This window comes from Littorina saxatilis, linkage group LG16, assembly GCF_037325665.1.
Source record: "Littorina saxatilis isolate snail1 linkage group LG16, US_GU_Lsax_2.0, whole genome shotgun sequence".
NCBI classification, from domain to species: domain Eukaryota; kingdom Metazoa; phylum Mollusca; class Gastropoda; order Littorinimorpha; family Littorinidae; genus Littorina; species Littorina saxatilis.
The window spans coordinates 33,017,407-33,042,130 of NC_090260.1; the positions used below are offsets into that span (position 1 = coordinate 33,017,407).

General features: G+C 41.4%; 1 protein-coding gene across 1 annotated transcript; it reads left to right on the forward strand.

The window, feature by feature from the left end:
* The first annotated feature begins 628 nt into the window (after positions 1–628).
* Positions 629–24,169, forward strand: LOC138949963 (uncharacterized). Its single transcript, XM_070321746.1, has 17 exons — positions 629–705; positions 1,299–1,441; positions 1,775–1,910; positions 4,697–4,925; positions 6,176–6,400; positions 6,610–6,895; positions 9,488–9,634; positions 11,442–11,721; positions 13,859–13,976; positions 14,274–14,459; positions 15,919–15,955; positions 17,428–17,682; positions 18,451–18,498; positions 19,855–20,006; positions 21,217–21,415; positions 22,515–22,634; positions 24,147–24,169. Exons 1-17 carry the CDS (start codon positions 629–631, stop codon positions 24,167–24,169), a joined length of 2,661 nt encoding a protein of 886 aa, XP_070177847.1.
* The last annotated feature ends 555 nt before the right edge of the window (positions 24,170–24,724 follow it).

Below are 24,724 nucleotides of genomic sequence, written 5' to 3' on the forward strand. Positions count from 1 at the left end.
TGAAAACTGTTGACGCTGTTTTCTAAAAAATAATTGTTGGAGCACCAGTGCTGTTATTGGGAAATACTAATATTCTAGACTAACTGTCAAACGGCCTTGCTCTGTTTTGTATTTTTACCAGCAATGATGTGTTTGTGCAATAACAGAACTACTTTCTGTGAATGGTTATAGATTTCTGTCAAAGTACCAAATCTTGCCTTTTTTTAGAAATTGATTTTGTGCCTATCATATCTACCCAGGAAACACAGTCTGTTTATGAATATGAAGAAATGACTCCGTGCTTGCAGTTCTAGGGACCTATTCGGAGTAGACTTAAACATACAGGGTGACCCCCCCCCCCCAAAAAAAAAAAAAACCATAACAATGCTAATAACTTCTGCATTTGTCAGACGAATTCCTTCACATTGGGTGTACAGTATCTTCAGCTTATGTACGACCTGTCCAAAAAGTACATTGGTCTGACATTCGGGAATTGACTCAAAAGGACAAGGTTTGACATTGAGCAGTAGCCATACTTACCTGATTTAAACCTTCAAGTCCTTTACCTTTGTATTATCTGAATGCCTGAGTATGCAAAAACACTGCCCCCCCCCCCCCCCCCCCAGATTGCCAGTGACCAGTTACGGCTATGTTCAGGGCAATCCCTAGACAGGAAAGCATTGGAGTCATTGACATGACAATTTCGAAGCACATTTTGGAGCGAAGGTAAAAGTCGAATCATTTTACGTACAGATTGGAAACTTTGTGGAATGGTCAGGAACTAGTTCTCTAGAACTGAAGTTCATGCATAACAACTATACAGATATTTGCTAAACTCAAATGACTGGAAAAAATGACCCCCTTTGTTGTTAGCTGGCACTTGCGCAATGGCGCGTAAAATTCATTACTGACATGAATGCATTCCTGCATGGGAAGTGCCCTGATCCTGCCTGTTATTGCTCTATTCAAATCACTGTTTGTCTTATGTTGGTCATGGTACACTAGGTCCTTCAAATAAACCCAAAGGTAACAATCTGGAGGGCTTTAATCGGGTTAGTTTGCCTGCCGCTAAGTGTCAAACTTCGTTTTGTTAAGTCGATCCTCGAAATCGGAAACTTTCTTGAAATTGCACAAAAGTCAGATCATTCTACCGACAAATTTGTTAAGCTGAAATTAATGTACACCTATTATGAAGTTGGTAGCATTTGTGTGGGTTGCATGTTTTTTTTCTCTCCATACATGAGAAGGATAATATATCTTTAACCTTCTGTAGTTTTGAGTGTATGTTTTAAAGTAGGTCACGTTGCTTTTGTGTGCAGAGATTTCAACCGGCTTGAGACTTCGATTTCAAGTCAGTTCATCCCACCAGAGATAACAGGAAAGCCAGATTACATTCGAGGCTCTGCACTGGGAATTGTGAAGGGAAGCATGGTTGTGTATCTTCGAAAACTGCACGCTGGAGGTAAATCAGAGTCTCCCCCCCCCCCCTTACCACCAAACAAAAACAACAACAACAAACAAAATCAAACAAACAAAACAAAAAGCAAACTCACACCCACACACACACACACACACACCCACACACACGCACACCCACACACACCCCCCCCCACACACACACACACCCACACACACCCACACACACACACACACACATACACACACACACACACACACACACACATACACACACACACACACATACACAGACACACACACACACACACTCATGCACACACACACACACACGCACACACTACACACGCCTAATAAATCATCAACGTTTTAATTTCAGGCACTTTCACTGATTTCCTATCGTTGAACAAGACAATCCCGTGTGCTCAGTCAGCCAGCTCCGACCAGCCAGAGACTGGGATCTTCAACTGCAGCATAACAGACCGTTTTGACCGGATTCTGGAACACCGAGATGTGTGAGTATACGTGCATTCTTCTTTCATATGCAACTTTGTATTTTTTCGGGTGGCCTAGTGGATAAGACATCGGCCTCACAATCGGAAGGTCGTGAGCTCAAATCCCGGCCGCGACCGCCTGGTGGGTTAAGAAGTGGAGATTTTTCCGATCTCCCAGGTCAACTTTTGTGCAGACCTGCTAGTGCCTTATCCCCCTTCGTGTGTACACTTAATCATAAGACCAAGTGTGCACGGAAAAGATCCTGTAATCCATGTCAGAGTTCGGTGGGTTATAGAGACATTAAAATACCCAGCATGCTTCCTCTGCCTGCCTGGATGGCAGGGTAAAAACGGTCATAGGGGAGGGTGGGGCAGGTAGGGTCAGGGGCAGGTTGGGTCACCTTGAATAACTCTCACAATTGAAAAGATATTCCCGTTTCGTTTCCGATCTATGTTTTTGAATGTCCCAGTGCGTCCCTATCGCCAATTTGTTTGAATGGTAGTGATGTGCAAGTATGGATCCGGTGGTTTCACCATGAAATTTGACAGTAAGTGACTTTTTTGACTCTCATACTTTTTGTTCTATACGTGGATTAACAGGGTGCTCATGGATGATATCTTTAATATACACACCTGATTCATTTTAGAAGTGAATTGTGCTGTTTAAATTCGTATTTAAATTGAATCGAAACGTAACAGACCGATTTCTTTGTGCACCCTGTGCGGGGCAGGTAGGGTATGGGCAGGTTGGGTCAGTGACTCGACCTGCCCCGTCATTACCCAACCTGCCCCTTCTTTACATATAGAGAATACTACATGGCTTGCTGTGTCGTACCAGATTTACACGAGTTTTTTTTAATTTAATATTGAACTGCGAGCGAAAGCCATGTAGTATTCTGTTTATCCTACATATTTTACTTACGTGTATTTAACTGAAAATGTCCTGCAGTCGAGGCATTGTAAAAGCTGGTTGGCCTTGAGACCTGGGTCAATGATCGGTACTTGCAATCTGAACACAGCTGCCTGTCCAGACACTGACCTTCTTACCCGGGGTCAATGACCGAGTTTTTATATGAGAGGAAAGTCTCTGAAGGATTGGTCAGCGCAGAATAAGATAAGAGAGGGGTTGAAGTGAATAGCGCAAAGAGGGAGGAGGGAGGGGGGGTAGTAGCTATTTTGACTGCTGATGCAATCGCCAGCGGCTCGTGGCACTGGAGGGGTGGTGACACGGTCAAGTGAGGCGGAGAGGGGTAGCTGTCTAGCCACTGTGTCTGGCCTTGATTGGTGGTAGTCCTGAGTCCTTCTCAAAGTGACGTGGGGGGGGATGAGTGGGCAGTAGAGAAGTGACAGACGACTTTGTGCTTCAGCGAAATTTGAACCCGCACGGCGGGCGATTTCAGCAGAATTTCGAACCCGCCCGACGCGATTTGAACCCGCCGGGGGCGATCGGGCGACCGCCAATATTCAGCCCTGTAAGCAGTGGAAAAACAGGTCCCTGCCAGACTTGCTTGACATGACCTCATTTACATGATATACACACGTGTGATTTGAACGATTATTATCTGACGAGTGTCTCTCTCACGTATGTAGGATACATTTGTTATTGCATGAAATATGAATCATAGGTGAATTTGTTTGTATGTACGCGCGCGATTGTGTGTTGATGGGTGCGTGTATTTCATGTGTATGAGTTATAAATATTGTTTGTGTTACAGAATGACAGGTTTTGTTTATTGCAACAGCAACGGCACCATTTGTATTCAACCCTGACCTCTTATTTCAGTTATGTTTTTAATAACAACACGCACAGACATGCGAAGTTATGTTATTTTCCATTGATGTTTTTTAATATTATTTTTTGCTTCGTGTTTGTTTTTGGTAAGTTGTTACTATTGGCAATTTTCTTGTTCTTCTTTGTTTGGTTGGTTGTTTTCATATCTCAATTATATACACGGGTTAATTGTGGTATCGTTCAGCTAGTCAATTTATTAATTTACCTTTATTTTGGCAGGATAATAGCTGTTTTTCTCAAGTTGACCCAACCTTCCCCACAGGGGTACCCAACCTGCCCCGTGGTGGGGCAGGTTGGGTATTTTTGGTGACCTTTTTATTTATCGTTTATCTCTCATGATTAGAACGATTTATTTTCGAATGTTGAATTATTGTATTGCAAAAGGATTAAAGTTTTCTTAAAAAGTTGTTTGAAATGTTTTCACTGGTTAATCTTTGAATGAGAGTGAAAAAGGATTTTTTTGACCCTACCTGCCCCACCCTCCCCTACACGTAAAAACCAACGCATGCACAAACATGAGTGAACTTGGGAGTTTCAGTCCATGAACTAAGAATAATAAGAAGAAGCATTGATAGTTTAGGTTTGCTAGTAGCCTTCGATTGCAAAGCTGCTTTTGAAACTGTATATATTTTATCGAAAGAGTTTACCATGTACCCTTTTACCCTTTCAATTCTGAAAATGTTTGTGTGAAATGTATTGAAATAGTGATGAACATCCCCACAGTTGTGTCATTTATAATGGGATGGATTTGACTACCCTTAATTAGAACTAAATATGGTGTTGGTCAAAGCGGCCAACTCTCCTCAATGACCTTTATTCTTGAAGTGAAATTATTTGCAGTTGATATCAGATCAAAAATCAATAACAAAAGGGAACTTACCATGAAACCGCAATCAAAACCGCAATCAAAATCGAAGTCCACAAAAGAAAAATAGAAAAATAGATAGAAACAAATATATTATGTACGTAAGCCAGTGTCTTTGAAAAGGCGTGTTTGCTTCATTGTTTCATTCAGGTTGGAAATCAATTTCAAAACAACGGCTGGAGGATTCCGTGATGTTGTTAACACTGACAACCCAAGCAGACTTTACAAAAAGCAGCACTTTATCGGAGTTACTAAGGCCAAGGCGGTTGAGTTCCGGTTTGACTTCTTGTGGCCCTACCACTGCACTGATACTAAAAGGAATGTTCACGGGAATAACTGTGATCCCAAGTCCATGCTGAATGTTCCCGACATGACCAAGGTAAGGAATATAATTGATATTTGTTCCGCCGTAATAGACGAATTTCGACAATAACTCTGTCGGGTTTCTAGGGGTTGTAAAAAAGTGAATACCCTTGCTTTTACTCGGATAATTATTGCAGGGGCCAACCACTAGCGAGGGGTGTGTCGAAAACACATGGACAGGTATCAGGATTCAGCCCATAAATAGGGTGATACACCATAACATGTGGACTGGGTGGCCGAGTGGTAACACACTTGCGCTCGGAAGCGAGAGGTTGCGAGTTCGACCCTGGGTCAGTGCGTTAGCAATTTTCTCCCCCCTTTCCTAACCTAGGTGGTGGGTTCAAGTGCTAGTCTTTCGGATGAGACGAAAAATCGAGGTCCCTTCGTGTACACTACATTGGGGTGTGCACGTTAAAGATCCCACGATTGACAAAAGGGTCTTTCCTGGCAAAATTGTATGGGCATAGATACAAATGTCCACCAAAATACCCATGTGACTTGGAATAATAGGCCGTGAAAAGTAGGATATGCGCCGAAATGGCTGCGATCTGCTGGCCGATGTGAATGCGTGACGTATTGTGTAAAAAAAATTACATCTCACACGGCATAAATAAATCCCTGCGCCTTGAATATGTGCGCGATATAAATTGCATAAAAAAAAAGTTTAAAAAAATCCCTGCGCTTAGAACTGTACCCACGGAATACGCGCGATATAAGCCTCATATTGATTGATTGATTGATTGATAACAAAGAGAAATCCACATACACATATTCAGGAGCACGTGTGAATTTATTTGTCAGAGAAAAAGCAAGGGTATTTACTCTTTCACAACCCAAAGCCGTCAGTTATTTTTGAAAATCGTCTATTGCTTAAAGGCGCTGCTTTTTCTATGTTAACAATTGCATATTAATGTAGTCCAGCAAATCCTACTTTACACTGTTTTGAGAGCACGCCCGTAAGCAATGCTTGTTGTGTTTCTGTGTTTTAATACCATATATGCAGTAAAGTTATTTGACATTCTTGAATTCATCTTGTAAAACCCAAAGCGGACGCTTCCAATACAAACACCACAGCCAACCTTTATTCTTGATCCCCTGCCACGGGTGGCGGTGGGAAGGTGGCTTTGTGTGTTTGTTTGTGTGTTCGTCTGCGTGTTTATTTGATTTATTATTCGGCGTTTTGAGAGCAACTCAGGAGGCAATTGGTGAACCAAATGAAACTTAAGAAAGCAAACAAATAAAGTGAGACTGCTCCATGTCCAACAGACTGCCCGCATCGCCATCAGCTGGGGTAACTGGTCGGACGAGGACTCGGGGCTGTCTCGCTGTGCATGGGAGGTGTTCAAGATGACAAGAGCCGCTGGCACGGAGTTGGAGATTCGGCCAGCTCTAGCGTTAAAACCTCTCATCAACCAGGAGGTGTCGTGTTTCTCTCTTCCTCCCTCTCCCACTCTCTACCTGTCTATCAGTCTGTCGCTCTTTTTGGCGTTTGTGCGTGCGTGGGTATGTGTGTGTCTGTGTGTGTGTACGTGTGCATAGGTGTCTGAGTGTCTGTGTGTGGTTCTGCGATCATTTGGAGTAAGCGTGTGCACATATGAGCGCTTGAGTGCGTGCGTGTCTGTTGGGCGTGCGTATGCGTTCGCACCCACCAGCAAGCGTATGTGTGAGCTGATCTCAAAACGTATTTTTTTTCGGGCCAGGTTTTTAGATCCAACTACAGTATTCAGCATTTCACTCTCCCTGAGCCAGGCATGTATTCGGTAATTCTGGAGCTGGGGGATGTAGCCAACAATACCAGGTACGTCAGACGACTGGTCCTCTACGACCCAAATCCTGTCATCACCGCGGATCCTGTCCATGCCTTCTTCGTAACTTCTGCCAGCATGGCTGCAAACTACACGTTCCAGAATAACATCTCTGCCCCCATAACGGTCACCTGGGAACGACACTTCCGGAACGCTTTCCACGAAGACAACAATTTGCTCGGTAAATAAAAAACAAGAAATTCCTCCGAGGTAGGAAAAACACCCCCGTCAGAGAACTCAGAACTTTATTACATGCGGAGAGAGAGAGAGAGAGAGAGAGAGAGAGAGAGAGAGAGAGAGAGAGAGAGAGAGAGAGAGACAGAGACAGAGACAGAGACAGACACAGACACAGAGAGACAGAGAGACAGAGAGACAGAGAAACAGAGAGACAGAGAGACAGTCAGAAGTCAGAAGCCAGAAGTCAGAAGTCTGAAGTCTGAAGTCTGAAGTCAGAAGTCAGAAGTCAGAAGTCAGAAGTCAGAAGTCAGAAGTCTGAAGTCTGAAGTCAGAAGTCAGAAGTCAGAAGTCAGAAGTCTGAAGTCTGAAGTCAGAAGTCAGAAGTCAGAATGTTTATTCGCGTAAAGGGTACGTCGAGGTTGGTGGCAGTGAGAATGGTTATTTCCCTTTGACCATTAATATGTCACTCTTAATATTAATCCACCAATAACTCCCTAACCGTGTGTTTGACTGGTCCCAATTTTTGTAAGGACCGTCTCAGGAATGTATAGAACCTGTTCACCAAGTTTGGTGACGATCGGTCCGTTCATTCTTGAGATCTATATGCAAACACAAACACACAAACAAGCACCCAAACAAATACCCAAACAAACACATCGAGCGAAACCTATACACACCCCTATACCGGGGGTGTAAAAACTAGGCTGAGGTGCCACCCAAACCGGAGAGAACAAACCGCGGAGTCTGATGCGTTAAAATCACAACAAATCTCAATTACAACCTATCCAGTACCGCGGCTGGCTCACACCCGGTTGGCAGCTTTCTCGTGCACCTCGGCCCAGGTGACGTGTATATTTTACGTTATTTGCGTGTTTAACCAAAATATGACATTTTACACAGATCGAGACAGTCATTGTTCTCCGAGACCGCGCTAGCGGTCGAGGTGAACAATGACTGTCGAGATCTGTGTAAAATGTCATATTTTGGTCAAACACGCAAATAACATTTATGTATCGATCGAATTCCTTTCAGGTACTATGACTTTGTTGTTGTTTTGACGATTGAACGAGCACACACAAACACATGCATGCAATCCACATGCAATCAAACACATAAGCTTCATATTTGGGCGTTTCAGGTTGACCGAAACTTCAAAGGAACTACAAAACACACGTCATGTACTCACTTTGTTGTTGTTTTGACATTGAACAGCACACACACATGCAATCAAACACATGACGTTTTTTTTTTTTTTAGTTCCTTTGAAGTTTCGGTCAACCTGAAAAGCCAAATTATAAAGTTTTGTCGGCCTCTGACGTCACATGACTCAAAGAAGGGAAATCCAATCTCCAATCGATACATTATAAACTAATCGTGAGCCTAGATATGGCTCCCAACAAATGCTTTACCAAGAGACTCCAACAGAGGAACTTTCGAGTTTCTGTTTGTTAGGTTCGTTTTTCATCAGCGGATTGTCTCACTTTGAAGTATTCTTCGGTATCAACCAGAGTCACAAATGGTTGAAATAATATAAAACAATCTGTATAACTGACATTTACGCCATTTATATCATCTCTAGCTGGCTGTCCGTATACCGGTCACATGGGAACGGCCTTTCCGGAAAGCTTTACGCTAATACAGCACCTTGCTTGATAGAAATTAGTAGGCATCATTTCTCTCTTTCAAGTGTACACTATTTTTCAGGTGCAGTAAGAGAACTGAGAAGTCATAAATAACACAATAATAGAAAATATTAATATTGTGTTTGAAAAAAACACAATATTTCTAAATATGACAAAATATTTATAAATCAAAACATGTTTTGAAATACACAATATCGAAATGTAACATGTTTATAAATACAATGTATAACACACGTTTTGGATACACAGCGTCTTAAAGAGCTTGTAAGGTTCATATGGTAGAGATTGCATATGCACACACACACACACACACACACACACACACACACACACACACACACACACACACACACACACACACAAACACACACACACACACACACACACTTTACACACACACACTTTACACACACATACACACACACACACACACTAATGTACATCCTTGATTTTACAATTTTAACTAATGCTTTAGTGAGACTCTTCATTTTGTATTTTTGTTACAAAACTTCCCTTCCTTTATTTGTTCAACACGAAGAGTGCGTGAACATCCACAGAAAAGAAAAGATTAAGCACACAAAAACCTAACAGAAATCAATGATCCTAAAATATCATCTTTTGTTTTTAAGCGGATTCTGACATTTTTATTTTCATTTCTAAACTTGCTTCTATTTTGTTTTAATTAAGAATAGTGCGTTTTGCAGAGAGTCTATTACTATTCCTGGCTGGCTATAGTGGGAGGGTTACTTTGGGTGGTCACATTAGATATTATGTTTTTTGGAAAGTTCGTTTTATTTGCAGCCACAGTTCAGTAAATGACAAATGGCTAAACCCAACCACCTAAGAATGAGAAGCGTTTTTGTAACATGACCCATATTCTGCAAAAATGCAGCCATGACGCAGGGGGTAGGTTACAAAAAAACGTCATGTACCGCTTGTTTTTTGTTCAACAGGACAAGTGCGTGCCTACCCACCAGAACTAAGGGATTTAACAGTCAAGAATAAATACATCTTCCGAAAAGTGATACTCCGAAACACAAGTGATGATGACAATGAGGGGAGCAGAACGGTCAAAGAAATTCCGAACCGTAGAGGAATTGGTAAATTGTATTCTTTATTTGTTCTCCTTTCTTTTTTTTCAGTCGTTTTCTTGCGTTTTTACGCCTGCTTTTGACTTATCATGTTTGTTCTCACTTGTTCTTTTTTCTTCTTTTTATATTTAGTCAAGTTTTGACTAAATATTTTAACATCGAGGGGGAATCGAAACGAGGGTCGTGGTGTATGTGCGTGTGTGTGTGTGTGTGTGTTTGTGTGTCTGTGTGTCTGTGTGTGTGTGTGTAGAGCGATTCAGACTAAACTACTGGACCGATCTTTATGAAATTTGACATGAGAGTTCCTGGGTATGAAATCCCCGAACGTTTTTTTCATTTTTTTGATAAATGTCTTTGATGACGTCATATCCGGCTTTTCGTGAAAGTTAAGGCGGCACTGTCACGCCCTCATTTTTCAACCAAATTGGTTGAAATTTTGGTCAAGTAATCTTCGACAAAGCCCGGACTTCGGTATTGCATTTCAGCTTGGTGACTTAAAAATTAATTAATGACTTTGGTCATTAAAAATCTGAAAATTGTAAAAAAAAAATAAAAATTTATAAAACGATCCCAATTTACGTTTATCTTATTCTCCATCATTTGCTGATTCCAAAAACATATAAATATGTTATATTCGGATTAAAAACAAGCTCTGAAAATTAAATATATAAAAATTATTATCAAAATTAAATTGTCCAAATCAATTTAAAAACACTTTCATCTTATTCCTTGTCGGTTCCTAATTCCAAAAACATATAGATATGATATGTTTGGATTAAAAACACGCTCAGAAAGTTAAAACAAAGAGAGGTACAGAAAAGCGTGCTATCCTTCTTAGCGCAACTACTACCCCGCTCTTCTTGTCAATTTCACTGCCTATGCCGTGAGCGGTGGACGACGAGTATACGGTCTTGCTGCGTTGCATTGCGTTCAGTTTCATTCTGTGAGTTCGACAGCTACTTGACTAAATATTGTATTTTCGCCTTACGCGACTTGTTTTCTTTTGTGTTTTCTGTATCTCTTTCAATCAATCAATCAATGAAGCTTATATCGCGCATATTCCGTGGGTACAGTTCTAGGCGCTCTGCAGTGATGCCGTGTGAGATGAAATTTTATACGGCCAGTAATTGCAGCCATTTTGGCGCATATTTACCTTTCACGGCCTATTATTCCAAGTCACACGGGTATAGGTAGACAATTATTAACTGTGCCTAAGCAATTTTGCCAGGAAAGACCCTTTTGTCAATCGTGGGATCTTTAACGTGCACACCCAATGTAGTGTACACGGGGGGGAGTTCGGACACCGAAGAGAGTCTGCACACAAAGTTGACTCTGAAATAAATTTCCGCCGAACCTGGGATCGAACTCACGCTGACAGCGGCCAACTGAATACAAATCCAGCGCGCTACCAACTGAGCTACATCCCCGCCCATCCTTCTGTATCTCTTCCAATCATTCTTTCTGTCTTTCTTCCGTTCTTTATTACTTTCTTTCGTTCATTCTTTCCTTTTCTTTCTTTCGTTCGTTCTTTCTCTCTTTCTTTCTTTTTTCCTTCTTTGTTTTCTTCCTTCTTTTTGTCAATTTATTTTCTCTTTCTTCAGTGTGTAGTTGTCTGGTTTTGGAATTTAGTGTATTCATCGTTTGTTTGTTTGTGTGTTTGTTTGTTTGTTTGCTTGACCAACTGTATTTTCCTTCTGCTTGAAGTCAACTTCAAAATTCAAGACATGGTTTTGGAATTTAGTGTATTCATCGTTTGTTAGTTTGTGTGTTTGTTTGTTTGTTTGCTTGACCAACTGTATTTTCCTTCTGCTTGAAGTCAACTTCAAAATTCAAGACACCACGGACACAGACGGAGGAAAGAATCAACCAGCAACACCGACCGGTATCTGGACAGACCTTGACCTCAGAACTAATTACACTGTGCGACATAACCCCAGCGATAAGCAGACCGTGACGATTTGGGTGCAGGCCACCGATGCCATGGGAACAGAATTGGTGGAGCGAAGACAGGTGAGCTTCGACTCCAGTGCCCCCACCGCCAGCAGTCTCCAGTTTCTCATGAATGCGCTTGTACCGGGCATAGACTTCAGCTCCACGTAAGTTGATAAACCATGTATTCCAATGTTTATCTACTTGAATAGTCATGGTGCATCTGTCAGAAGTGCTGTTTCTTTCGTCCTGGTCTTTCTTTTTGGTAGCTTGTATGTCCCCCCCACCCCCCCCCCACCCCCACCCCCCCGTTTTCTCCATATAAACTCTGTTTTGACTTAGTTCACCATCCCCCAACCCTACAATTTGTTCTTCTGGTTTATTAGTGTCATGTCCACCATCATGACGATTTGTAATATTGTATTGTTATGGTCACGTACAATAAGCTTTTGCTTGAGTTCGTGTCCTAGTTGCATATTTGTGACCCTCCACCACGGAATGAGTCGCATGTCATCTTTGCATGATTTTCATATTTTTACATTTTCCTAATGAGTGTTTTATGCTCTATCCAGTGGTAAAACCCGTTTTAGAAAAGAGCGAAAACTTTTCGAGTTATAAGCCTGTGACTGAGGTGACCATCACACTTTTACCACAGTCCCCCCGGACTTCTATTAAGCCTAGCGCAGAACCGCGCGAGGTGACATGCGACTCATTTCGTGGTGGAGGGTCACATTTTTGATTGTTTCACGTCATGTATTTTGAATAACATTTTGTTGAAACCAAGTAGAACAGTGTCATGCCCGATTTCATTCCGATAATCATCGGTCCACGCTATCGACTAGTCTCTCTGACATGACAGGATGAATAATCATTACGCGCATTAAAGGAAAATCTATCAAAACAAGAATACAGAGTTATCTCCCATATGTTTTTCACTAATGTTTCTGATAGCAGACGAAAGACGAACGTGATTGTAGAATGGCTGACTTCGACAGTGATCTCCGTTCTGTTCTTCACAGTTATGATAAAGACATCGTTCTAAGGTCAAAACAAGTTGACATTTTGAGACTGCTATGGGAAGGAGACCGTGATATTGTTGCATCACTCCCAACTGGGTACGGAAAAAGTCGTCCGCTCCGTAGCCATTGTGTTATGATCACGTGACAAAGTTGATTATCACGTGACACCTTTGCCATATTTAGAGTTGTTTGCACAGTAAATACATCCGCGAAAGATAGCTCGCTTGAAAGTGTCGTACATAACAATTCCTTTCTAAATCTAAAAATTACACAACACCATGAAAAATCATTATCGACGATCGCGAATCTGCTTATATCAATAACACTTAACGAAAAGCTCTAAATATGTGAAAACATCGATTTCCTCTCCAGAGAAGGAAAACAAAGGCATCCTGTCAGGGATAAATGAGACCCGAAGGGAAGTAACTCATTTTGACCTGAGTTCAGGATGGCCCGATTGACCATTTTCAACATCTTTTTCCCTTGGCTACCTGATTTACAGTTTTCGAGGCACACCTTTGTGGGGCACATACTATGACACAGAACATGTATCCGTTCAAATCCTCCTCACATTTCACTTTCTTCAATTTGTCTAACATATTTTAAGCAGTATTTATTTTTGATGTGTTGTTCTTGTCATTGTTGAAGTATAGTAGTAGTAGTAGTGGTAGTAGTAGTTGCAGTAGCAGTAGTAGTAGCCTATAGTCGTAGTTGCAGTAGCAGTAGTAGTAGTATAAGTAATAGTAGTGTTAGGTTTTCGTTTCGTGATGTTGATGTTATTTGTATTTGTTGTTTTCGTTGCTGGTGTGGTGGTGGTAGTGGTGGCGGTGGTGTGGTTGTGTTTTTGTATTTATGTTATCCTACTCAATATACGATGTTGTAAAGTTACAGTACTAGCGTCTAAGCTGTAACCTAAGTTGCTTTTAAGTTCAATGTGCTTCCTGGGTCGTGAACGATCTAGAGCCTCACAAAACTATTGGGAGTTTTTGATTAAGACTTCATGTAGACCTCAAACACCATAAGACCAAACCTCCCATCGACCACTTCCTGAAGGATTATCTTTGTAAACAAACACATTGACAATGACGTAATTTGAACCGGGCATTCCGGATGATGTGGGTCGTGGGCGACCCATACTCCGCAAAGAGGCGGTGAAAAGTGTATACCTATTCGGACGTAATTGAATCCTTTGTTTAAAGTATGGGTCGTACACGACCCACATCATCCGGCCCGTGTTGTTCAAAGCATGATCCGGTGATGGTTGAATCAATGGTTTGTGTCTTAGATTCGCGGTGGATACGGTGGACCGGGAGTCCGGGGTGGCCTACGTGCTTTGGACGTTCCGACGCAACAGTACTGGGCAGGTCATTCATCAGGAGAAAGTCCCTGGAAAACAAGTGTCTGTAAGTTTGGATAAACCACACGCGTCTGTGTGTAGGGGGGTGGATAGGGGGGTTGTGGTGGGGGTTGTGGGTGTATGTGTGGGTGTGTGGGGGGGTACGTGTGTGTGTGTGTGTGTGTGTGCGTGCGTGTGTGTGTGTGTGTGTGTGCGTGCGTGTGTGTGTGTGTGTGTGTGAACAAGATAGGAAGGGAGACAGACAAGAAAGAGAGAAGGATCAGAGCGAAACAGATATGATATTTTTGCATCTAGAATTGACATTCGTTTTCTTTGTGTTGAAGTTGATGCAATGGTGTTTTAGTCTTGCAACGATTTGGATAAAAACTGCTACCGCACTTCCACCGGGGAGATGTTTGCCTACAACCAGAGTTACTCCTTCAGCAACTGCAGGATGACAGTGGAAAAGGAAAGCCTGGCCACAGAGAAGATCCAGGTCACTGCTGACGTCACCAACATGGCGGGTCTTAGCTATCAAGTTTCCATGGAAGTGAGTCTATAACGTTTCGCGTACGAAACACTGAACAGAAATGTACGTTCGACATACTGAAGGGCTACATTCTAGTGTACGGGAAAGGGAGGGAGGACAGGGTCAAATTGAGGCAGGGGTAATGCCATGGGGTTATAAAGGTCCCTGTTGGTGTGCAGGAGCAAACCCGTGTCCTCCAGATGTTAAAACTAGCATTCAAAAGAGGGTATTTTGGGTTTATCTTTGTCAAGAAGACACATTTGTCGGGTAAGTCCCCCCCCAGGTCCATCCTTGTAATGAGATAACCCCTTTAATCACTCTCTCCCTCTCTGTACTTCTGTTTGTCTGTCCGTCCGCCTCTGTCTCCCTCTTTCTGTCTATGGATGTCTGTCTCTCTGTCTCTCTATCTCTCCCTTTCTCTGCCTGTCTCACTAACTGTCTCTGTCTGTCTGTATGCCTGTCTCTCCGTCTATCTGTCACTCTTTTTTTTCTGTCTCTATTTATCTCCGTTCAGTGTTTGTCTCTCTTTCTGTCTCTCTGTCTGTCCCCCCTGTATCTCTCTCTTTCTCTCTCTCTTTCAATGACAGATTGTAAGAAAAGGTCTTGCCTTAAATCTTCATCCTTGTAAAATAAAGTTCAGGCTATCTCTCTCTCTCTCTCTCTCTCTCTCTCTCTCTCTCTCTCTCTCTCCTCTCTCTCTCTCTCTCTCTCTCTCTCTCTCTCTCTCTCTCCTCTTTCTCTCTCTCTCTCTCTTTCTCTCTCTCTTTTTTACCGTCGATCACTTTATATTATTATGTAACCTCAGTCAACATGTTTTTTTGTTTTGTTTTTTTTTTTCCAAATTTTTTTTATTCAAATAAATAACAACAATTAACAATATCTCATACAATGAATTAAATACAACTTATCGAGTACAATTAGCTCTTTTTTACCGTCGATCACTTTATATTATTATGTAACCTCAGTCAACATGTTGCATGTTTCGTTTACTTGATTTGTATTATTTTGTGTGTGCGTATGCTTACTATGTCATTGTGTTGTTTATTTGCTTGCTTGTTCGTTTAGTTTGCTTATTTTTCCGGTTGTTTGTTTGCTTGTTTGTTAGTTTAGTTTGCTTATTTGTCCGGTTATCTTACGTGTTTATCATTTATTAGAAATTTGTATTAGAAGTAAGGACCGGTTGTAAGAAAAGGCGAAGCCTTAAACCTCTATCCTTGAAAAATAAAGTTCCATCATCACATCTCTCTCTCTCTCTCTCTCTCTCTCTCTCTCTCTCTCTCTCTCTCTCTCTCTCTCTCTCTCTCTCTCTTCCTCTCTCTCTCTTTCTCTCTCTTTCTCTCTCTTCCTCTCTCTCTCTCTTTCTCTCTCTCTCTCTCTAGCTCTCTCTCTCTCTCTCTCTCTCTCTCTCTCTCTCTCTTTCTTTCTCTCTCTATCTTACACTATTTGAAATAAAACAAGTGTCCAGTGTTGTGTATTGCAGAAAGATGACCTGACTAAACTGAATGGAACCCAAGCCTGTAAGTATTACAGAGGCAGCTACATTTTCTCATGTTCTTGGATCTGTTTCTTCCGGTGTCCTTCCGAAATTGACTTATTTGTTTGTTTTTCCAAATTTATTACGAATCGGTGTCCGAACCACCCCCCGTGTATACTACAAAAGTAACATTGGGTGTGCACGTTAAAGATCCCACGATTGACAAAAGGGTCTTTCCTGGCAAAATTGCTTAGGCACAGTTAATAATTGTCTACCATACCCGTGTGACTTGGAATAAGGCCGTGAAAGGTAAATATGCGCCGACATGGCTGCAATCTACTGGCCGAAAAAATTTCATCTCACACGGCATCACTGCAGAGCGCCTAGAACTGTACCCACGGAATATGCGCGATATAAGCTTCATTGATTGATTGATTGATTGAATCAAGCAAGCCTGTCAAGAACAGTTATTGTCTACAGTATTTTAAAATGTGTAAAGCCGAGTCTAAAGGTGTTTGTCTATCATTACGATTTGTTTTCTCCATCTTTGATGTTGTTGTAATGTATGTATTATACTGTCTGCGCAACGCAAATTGTGATTGAGCTTCACTGTAATTGTCCATCATTGGCCTCCTCAATTAGAAAGTCGTGAGTTCAAATCCCGGCTGCGGCTGCAGGTCAGTTAAGGGTGGAGATTTTCCAATCTCCCAGGTACACTCAAGCACAAGACCAAATGCGCACGGAAAAGATTATGTAATCCCTGTCAGAGTTTAGTGAGTTATAGAAACACGAAAATACCCAGCATGCTTCCCTCGAAATCAGCGTATTTTTCCTATTTTATTTTATTTATTTATTTTTTTTTTTTCATTACTTTATTGGCGGGGTAAAAACGGTCATACACATACAAATCTACTCGTGCAAAAACATGACTGAACGTGGGAGTTTCAGCCCATGTACGAAGAAGAACAAGTCTATCATGGACGTTAAAAGTGTTACGTTACGCTGATGTGGGTTGACTTAATTTCGTAACTGAAACGTTCGTCATTCGAAATCGAATTGTTAACAAAGTTATCAACAACACACTGCTGTGTTGGTAATACAAATCGACATTCGATGCTAAAATAAATCTTTCTCCTTGTGAAAACCATCTCACAATAGATCTGCCCGGACCCCCACTTAGAATAAGATTATATCCTTCCACTTAAAGGCCAGCCTAGGCGCGCGGCAGATGTAGCTCTAGTTTCTCGTTCTGGCAACGCTAAATTTAGCTCTGTGGCCTTCTACCATAACGAGTATTGGTCTCCTGGAGACGGATGTTCAGCTTTAAAACACAAATCAAATGTCTGCAGCCTAATAGTTGCTTTCTGGACAAAAATGGGACTTATTTCCTTACTATTTTGTTTTAACCGAAACATTCGTCAATTTGTCAACACATTCATCAACCGGTTTTTACAATAGACTTTTCAACAGCAGTTTTCAACGTAGCAGATATAACTTCTGTTTGCATGTCGTCAGATTTTCCACCACAAAACGTCACAGCAAAAGGGCTGACTTCAGAGAGCTGCACGGTCACCTGGTCTTTTCCACCATCTTGTTTTGATCGCACTGCATTGTGGGTGATCGTCAACGGTCGAAAGATGGCGGTGCACAAGGATGCCACAGAATTCAGCGTGACAGACCTGGAACCTGAAACGCAGTACACATTGTACATGGTCACAGACTACGTGGGAGACGAACAGAGCGACCGTGTGCCCTTCAAGTGCATCACAAGTAAGACTATCTGAACAGTTGGGAAGGGTGGGCGATGGGGTGAGGGAGGAGAGTACCTATACCTGCTTTTAGTGTGTGCATTTCCACCTTTAGTTTAGTATTGATACATTTGCCTGGGATTGAGACACATTTGGGCAAGAGAGGGGGTTCGCCTGGTTTTATTTTTAGTGTTGGAACAACAAAGAAATCATAAACGTCAGCAACAAGAAAGAAGTTACAAAGGGAGGTCCGTCAAAAATAAAGTTCAAGGTATGGCCAGGTAGTTTTTTTTTTGGGGGGGGGACTTAATTGCTGTTGACTTTAACATTTGAAACGGGTATTAAGGGTTTCTCCTTTAGAACAAAAGGTACCGGGTAAGGGGGGTGGGCGTCCCGAACCTAGGGACCCCCAACCCCGAGATCCAGCTATGCATACTACAACTACCACTACTATTACCACTGCTACTACTTCTACTAAATTAATGTACTACTGTTTTTATTGTCAAAGGGACATAAACATATTGGTTATTAGCATAATATTGTCAATATCACAATGATCACACGCTCTGAATTAAATGTGTACATGCATTATCTATCGGCAAAAATAACAAACTATAATGTGTGTGTGTGTGTGTGTGTGTGTGTGTGTGTTTGTGTGTGTGTGTGTGTGTGTGTGTGTGTGTGTTGTGTGTGTGTGTGAATGGGTGTGTGTGTGTGTATGTGTGTGTGTGTGTGTGTGTGTGTGTGTGTGTGTGTGTGTGTGTGTGTGTGTGTGTTTGTTTGCTTACAGCTGAAGCGGACAGTTTGTCAGCGGGAGCCATCGTCGGAATTATTATTGGTAAGAGCGGAATTTTTGCCATTGATTAAAATATTTAGCTTCAAATATATTATTGTGAGTAACAATGGAGAAGAATTTATCTTGGGAAAAAAGAACTTCATTGACTAACAGATCTAAATCAAGTGACAGAAATGCGTTCTTTATTTTCTTATAATGTTCCTCAGTGTGCTTATACCTCATATTCTGAACTTTTGTGAGATCCGAGAAAGCAGATATTTGCGAGATTTTAAACGAAGTATACTACACGTTCTGTGCATAGTTTATGTTGATAGACAGTGCTTTTTGTGTGTTCAGTGAACCAAAGTATTATGATGCTGAAGAACACGATTCCTACCTCAAATTCTGTGCATTTTTGTGTGCTCTGAATGTACTGTGATGTGTGCTCGGAGAAAGCAGAAGCTTAGATGCTACTATTTAAAATGTACACGTGCTTTACAACTGATTTTGTACATGAATGTTGAGTGCACTTTCACTCCACTTTTGAGATATTTTCTGCTCGATTTAAACAAGACTTGATTTTGCATACATTTGAGATTTATCTCAGAGCCTCAGATCATCAACTTAAGGCTTTTCCTGTGTCAAAATAGCAGTAACTTTGTAATTCTTTGTAATTTTGGTAAAAGTTTACATTTCTACCTCACATTCTATCTTCCTTGATAAATTACTTCGGTTTGTTCTGGAAAAGTGAAGGCAGCTCAACGTGCATGCACTCAGAACAATATTTTTATTTTTATCAAATCCTTGTTTTCTGAGCATCTACCTGGTGACTGATCTGCAAATTCGTCCAGGTGCCCGGATATCCAAGTATGCACGCATGCGCACAATAAAGACCCCAAAGTCATAGCGGCAAAAGCCCAAGGGCTGGACTTCACACGTACATGACAAAAAAGTCTCTTTGCAAAGCTGTGCCAAGGGATCACAGCTCCCTAGGACATTCAGTACGATAGCCGATGAAATAGAACCTGTATATACCTTGCGTCGAAGGGTCTCGTGAAAAGTGTGTTGTGTTTTGGTTGTTTAGATTTTAAAAAGAAAGTGATTTATTCAGAGAGACAAAGTTCGACGATGATTTATTTGCAAAATCACAAGTTTTTGTGCACTATATAGGGAAAAACAAAACCTTGTCCGGATTCTTTCTGGCGGTCAATGTTGAGAGGTTGATTGCTTTTAAGAGGCGGTCGCTATCGAGAGGTGATCGCTGTCAAGGGGTGGTCGCCATCAAAAGTTGATCGCTATCAAGATGTGGTCCATATCAAGGGGTGATCGCTGTCAATGGGTGGTCGCTAAAGAGGGGAGGTCGCCAGGGCAAATTCGGCTGTACCATATATGCACTAACTACTTTTTGTCCAACACCAGGTTTCCTGGTCATCGCCTTGCTGGTCGTTCTGATTGTGATATTCATCCTATGGAAGCGAGGGGTGATCTTTCAGAAGGAGGGCACGCGAGCCAACAAACAGTTGCACCGTGTCTCCCGTGCTTTTACCCAGATCAGGAGGACTGTCAGAAGAGTAAGTACTGGTGTCAAATGACTGATGTGAAACAGTTGATTAGCTTAGGGCAATGCACTTAAAACTATTTGCGCACACTTGGAGTGCTATAACAATCACACAAGAGTGTATTCATACGCATTTGCACCTTCTTTCCATCTGAGAAGATTTTTCGCATCCTTCATTTTAGTCACATGCAGCTTATCATCTCCACATTACCAAATGATGATTATATAAGCATACAATTTCCAGCGGCTTACACAAAACACAAGTGTTATTCCAATAAAGTACCAGCTAGACCAGAATTTGGAAGTCGACTGATTCGAGAGACTCTGCCATACGTAGCAGACGACACGTGAACGCGTCTGCATCAGCTCGGTAAATGAACGGTTTCCGCATACTTATTTCAATGCAACAACTACTGGAATCCAAAACGTGTAGGGTTCAGAACGTTGTTATCATGTAATAGACTTAGTACCAGCTTCCCTTATGAGTGCAGATGCAACACGAGACATTTACTTTTGAAAATGAGCGTCTCATAGGCTTGTCAATGTCACTGCACGGTGTATTTGCATTCGACTGGTTCCATTGCCCTAGCAGACGACATAAAACCCGCTTCCAAACGCTCAAATTAACATGTTGGGCAAATGTGAAGGAAAACAAGTATGAGGGTATAATAGGTGTATGGTTCAGAGAATTCTTAAAGGCATACTAACGCACTCCCGTGTTTACAAAGTGTAGTTTGCCCACAATCGATGTCAAACGCACCATAAGACCATATAATGACGATACGTCACCATGCGCGGACCATAATACATGCATTACAGCTTGTTCTAGCCTCTGAAAAAGTGAGGATGTCAACAAAGCCGCGGTGTTCTCTCCCTTGCATCCACGTTACATGTGTTGCAAAATCTATAAATAGGACGATCCAGATCAAAATGAAAATTCAAATATCTCAACATTTAAGGGGTCCTAGACCACAATATTTTGCAGGGAACTTAATTTAGTCTGTCTCCAGCTGTTGGTAAAGCAATTAGCGTGTATAGTCATCGAGTACATATGTCTTTAACGTCCATATTTAGTACCAGACTCCCCGATGAGTGTAGATACCCCTGGGTAGCGCGACTACTGTTTCTGCTAGCTTTCTACTTGGAGGAAGCGACCCGAATTTACCAACATTGTGATAATAAAGTCTATAAAATGAAGAACAAAAAATGTGTCGTGCCAACAGAACAACGCCTACGATGACAACGGAGATGATATTTACATGTACGGATCCATGGCCTTCAACACGCGACAGCCGTGGCACCTGAAGGACAGCAGTCTGACTCTCATGGACCACGTTGCTGACGGCAAGTTTGCCTCGATATACAAGGCGACATGGAAACACGATGGAAAACAGGATATTGTTGCTGCTAAGATGCTGAAAGGTGAGCGAAAGAAGGGTTTTGGTGTGGGTGTGTGTGTGTGTGTGTGTGTGTGTGTGTGTGTGTGTGTGTGCGTGTGTGCGCGCGCGATTGTGTGTGTGTCCGCGGGGGGGGGGGGGGGTTGATGAGTTCGAAGGAGATAGATATATATATATGTATATATAGAGGGTGGGTGGGGGGGGAGACTTCTGGGCATTTTCTGACTCTTATATGAACCATATCGCTAAAGGGAGGTTCGTCTCCAACGACAATACGACCTGGAAGCTCGATGGAAAAAAAAGATCCTTAAATGTAAACAGCTGAGAGGGAGGGAGACAGAGAGAGGGAGGGGTAGAGAGGGCGAAAGGGAAAGAGAAAGGGAGAGAGAAGGGGAGAGCGAGGAAGATCTGTGGAGAGAGGTAGATGGATGGACAGACAGAGAGGGAGAGATAGATACATAGACCCGAAGAAACAAACTATGAGGATCAGAAAGATGCAGACAGAGACACAGAGATAGCGAGGCAGGAAGGCAGAAAGACAGACAGAAGAAAGACAGAGAATCGATAGATTGATGACGCCATTTACGACAACTCAAACAAAATATTATTGCAGTCTATCTGTTTCGAATTTTATTCTATTCAGCCATGTTTAGAGGTAAGTGAGGGCATTTTCCCTTGTGAACAATTCTTTCAACAGCGTCGTTGCTACGACCGTCTTGGGCGCAGTCTACGATAAGTCAATTCTTATTCTTTCAACAACGTCGTTATCTTTTCATTGCAACGACCGTCTTGGGCGCATTCCACGATAAGTCAAATCTTATTCTTTCAACAACGTCGTTATCTTTTCATTGCTACGACCGTCTTGGGCGCATTCCACGATAAGTCAAATCTTATTCTTTCAACAACGTCGTTATCTTTTCATTGCTACGACCGTCTTGGGCGCAGTCTACGATAAGTCAATTCTGATTCTTTCAACAACGTCGTTATCTTTTCATTGCTACGACCGTCTTGGGCGCATTCCACGATAAGTCAAATCTTATTCTTTCAACAACGTCGTTATCTTTTCATTGCTACGACCGTCTTTGGCGCATTCTACGATAAGTCAATTCTTTTTCTTTCAACAGCGAATTTCACGGAGGACGACGCCATGAAGATGATGGCTAAGATCAACTTTCTCGCCACGAAGCTGGAGGACCATGACAACGTCATCAAATTCATTGGAGCCGTCACTGATAAACAGGAATGTGAGTCCGATCATCTTAGATAACATTCAATTGAAAGCTTAACACAAAAAAATGCTTTTTTTATAAATCAACGAAAAAGTACAGGGTTGGTAAGAACGGTTATATTTTCTGTTTTTTTATGTTGAATGTTTTGTAAAAAAATAAAAAAATAAAAAATAAAATTATTCGGCTTTATATTGATCAAACATCGTACAAGCTGTTCCCCTAGATGATTGAGAAGAGTGCATTTCCTTGTAATGTCAGCAAATTAGAGTTTATGTTCTTTTTGAAAGTTAAAAACAAGTCGCGTAAGGCGAAAATACAATATTTAGTCAAGTAGCTGTCGAACTCACAGAATGAAACTGAACGCAATGCAACGCAGCAAGACCGTATACTCGTGGTCCACCGCTCGCGGCATAGGCAGTGAAATTGACAAGAAGAGCGGGGTAGTGGTTACGCTATGCTGCATAGCACGCTTTTCTGTACCTCTCTTCGTTTTAACTTTCTGAGCGTGTTTTTAATCCAAACATATCATATCTATATATTTTTGGAATCAGGAACCGACAAGGAATAAGATCAAAGTGTTTTTAAGTTGATTTCGAAAAAAAAAATTGATAATAATTTTTATATATTTAATTTTCAGAGCTTGTTTTTAATCCGAATATAACATATTTATATGTTTTTGGAATCAGCAAATGATGGAGAATAAGATAAACGTAAATTTGGATCGTTTTATAAATTTTTATTTTTTTTTACAATTTTCAGATTTTTAATGACCAAAGTCATTGATTAATTTTTAAGCCACCAAGCTGAAATGCAATACCGAACCCCGGGCTTTGTCGAAGAGTACTTGACCAAAATTTCAACCAATTTGGTTGAAAAATGAGGGCGTGACAGTGCCGCCTCAACTTTCACGAAAAGCCGGATATGACGTCATCAAAGACATTTATCAAAAAAATGAAAAAAACTTATGGGGATATCATACCCAGGAACACTCATGTCAAATTTCATAAAGATCGGTCCAGTAGTTTAGTCTGAATCGCTCTACACACACACACACACGCACACACGCACACACACACGCACACACGCACATACACCACGACCCTCGTTTCGATTCCCCCTCGATGTTAAAATATTTAGTCAAAACTTGACTAAATATAAAAAACAGTTCTAGGGTAAGGATGAACAAATCGGGTTGGTTGGGTAATCAGAAACATTGATTTATTTCTGAACTGGTTAAGAGCAAGGCGAGAGAAAACAATATCAGGTTCAGTGGAGCCGTCATTGAAAACCGGGGATGTGAGTAAAAATCAAAAAACAAGAAAGGTAGGTTGTTGGAACGTTTGTTATTGACAAAACAATACAATACATTTGTTTTGTCAATAACAAACGTTCCAACAACCTACCTTTCTTGGATTCTGAATTTTGGAACGTTGGCAGTCTCTTTGTTTTTGGATTCGGGGATGTGAGTAGTTAAATGTTGGACAAAGTTGAACAATTACAGGCTTGATGGACCTTTCAAATCTTCAGGTGTGATTTACCAGTACCGTTAATTGGCATTGGCCCTTTCACATACCTGTCGACAAGAATTATATCTGTTGTGTCTCTGGAAGGAAGAAGGACAAATGTAGCCCCAGAAACTGCTGCCTTGTCGAGAAAAAAAGACAATGGATTATAAAGCGCATACTATCAACGCCTGCAATGGGACATTTTAAAAAGCTAAGCATTGGAAGACGACACACTGCAGGACAAAATTGTTTTTGGTAAAGGCAGAACTAGAAAGTATTTTGTGGGCCAAATATGCATGGCAAAGCATGGTCAGACAACAAATTAAAGCAGAAAAATATATGTCACATTGAAGCCAAAAAGACAATAGCTGTTGAAGGTAATGCAAAGTTGATAGATGGTCTGATTAGTTCCCTACTGTTAGGACATATTTGAACACTAAAATAGAGCTTTTTGTGTTCGTTTTCATCCTGCACATCTAAGATGTTTCTGAAAATCATTTGATTTCTCTGCGGTCTGCAGCAGACACCAGAACGATGTTAAACCGACGAGGAAAAAAAAACAATCGGTTGTAAGCAAACACTATTCTGCCATGGATTATT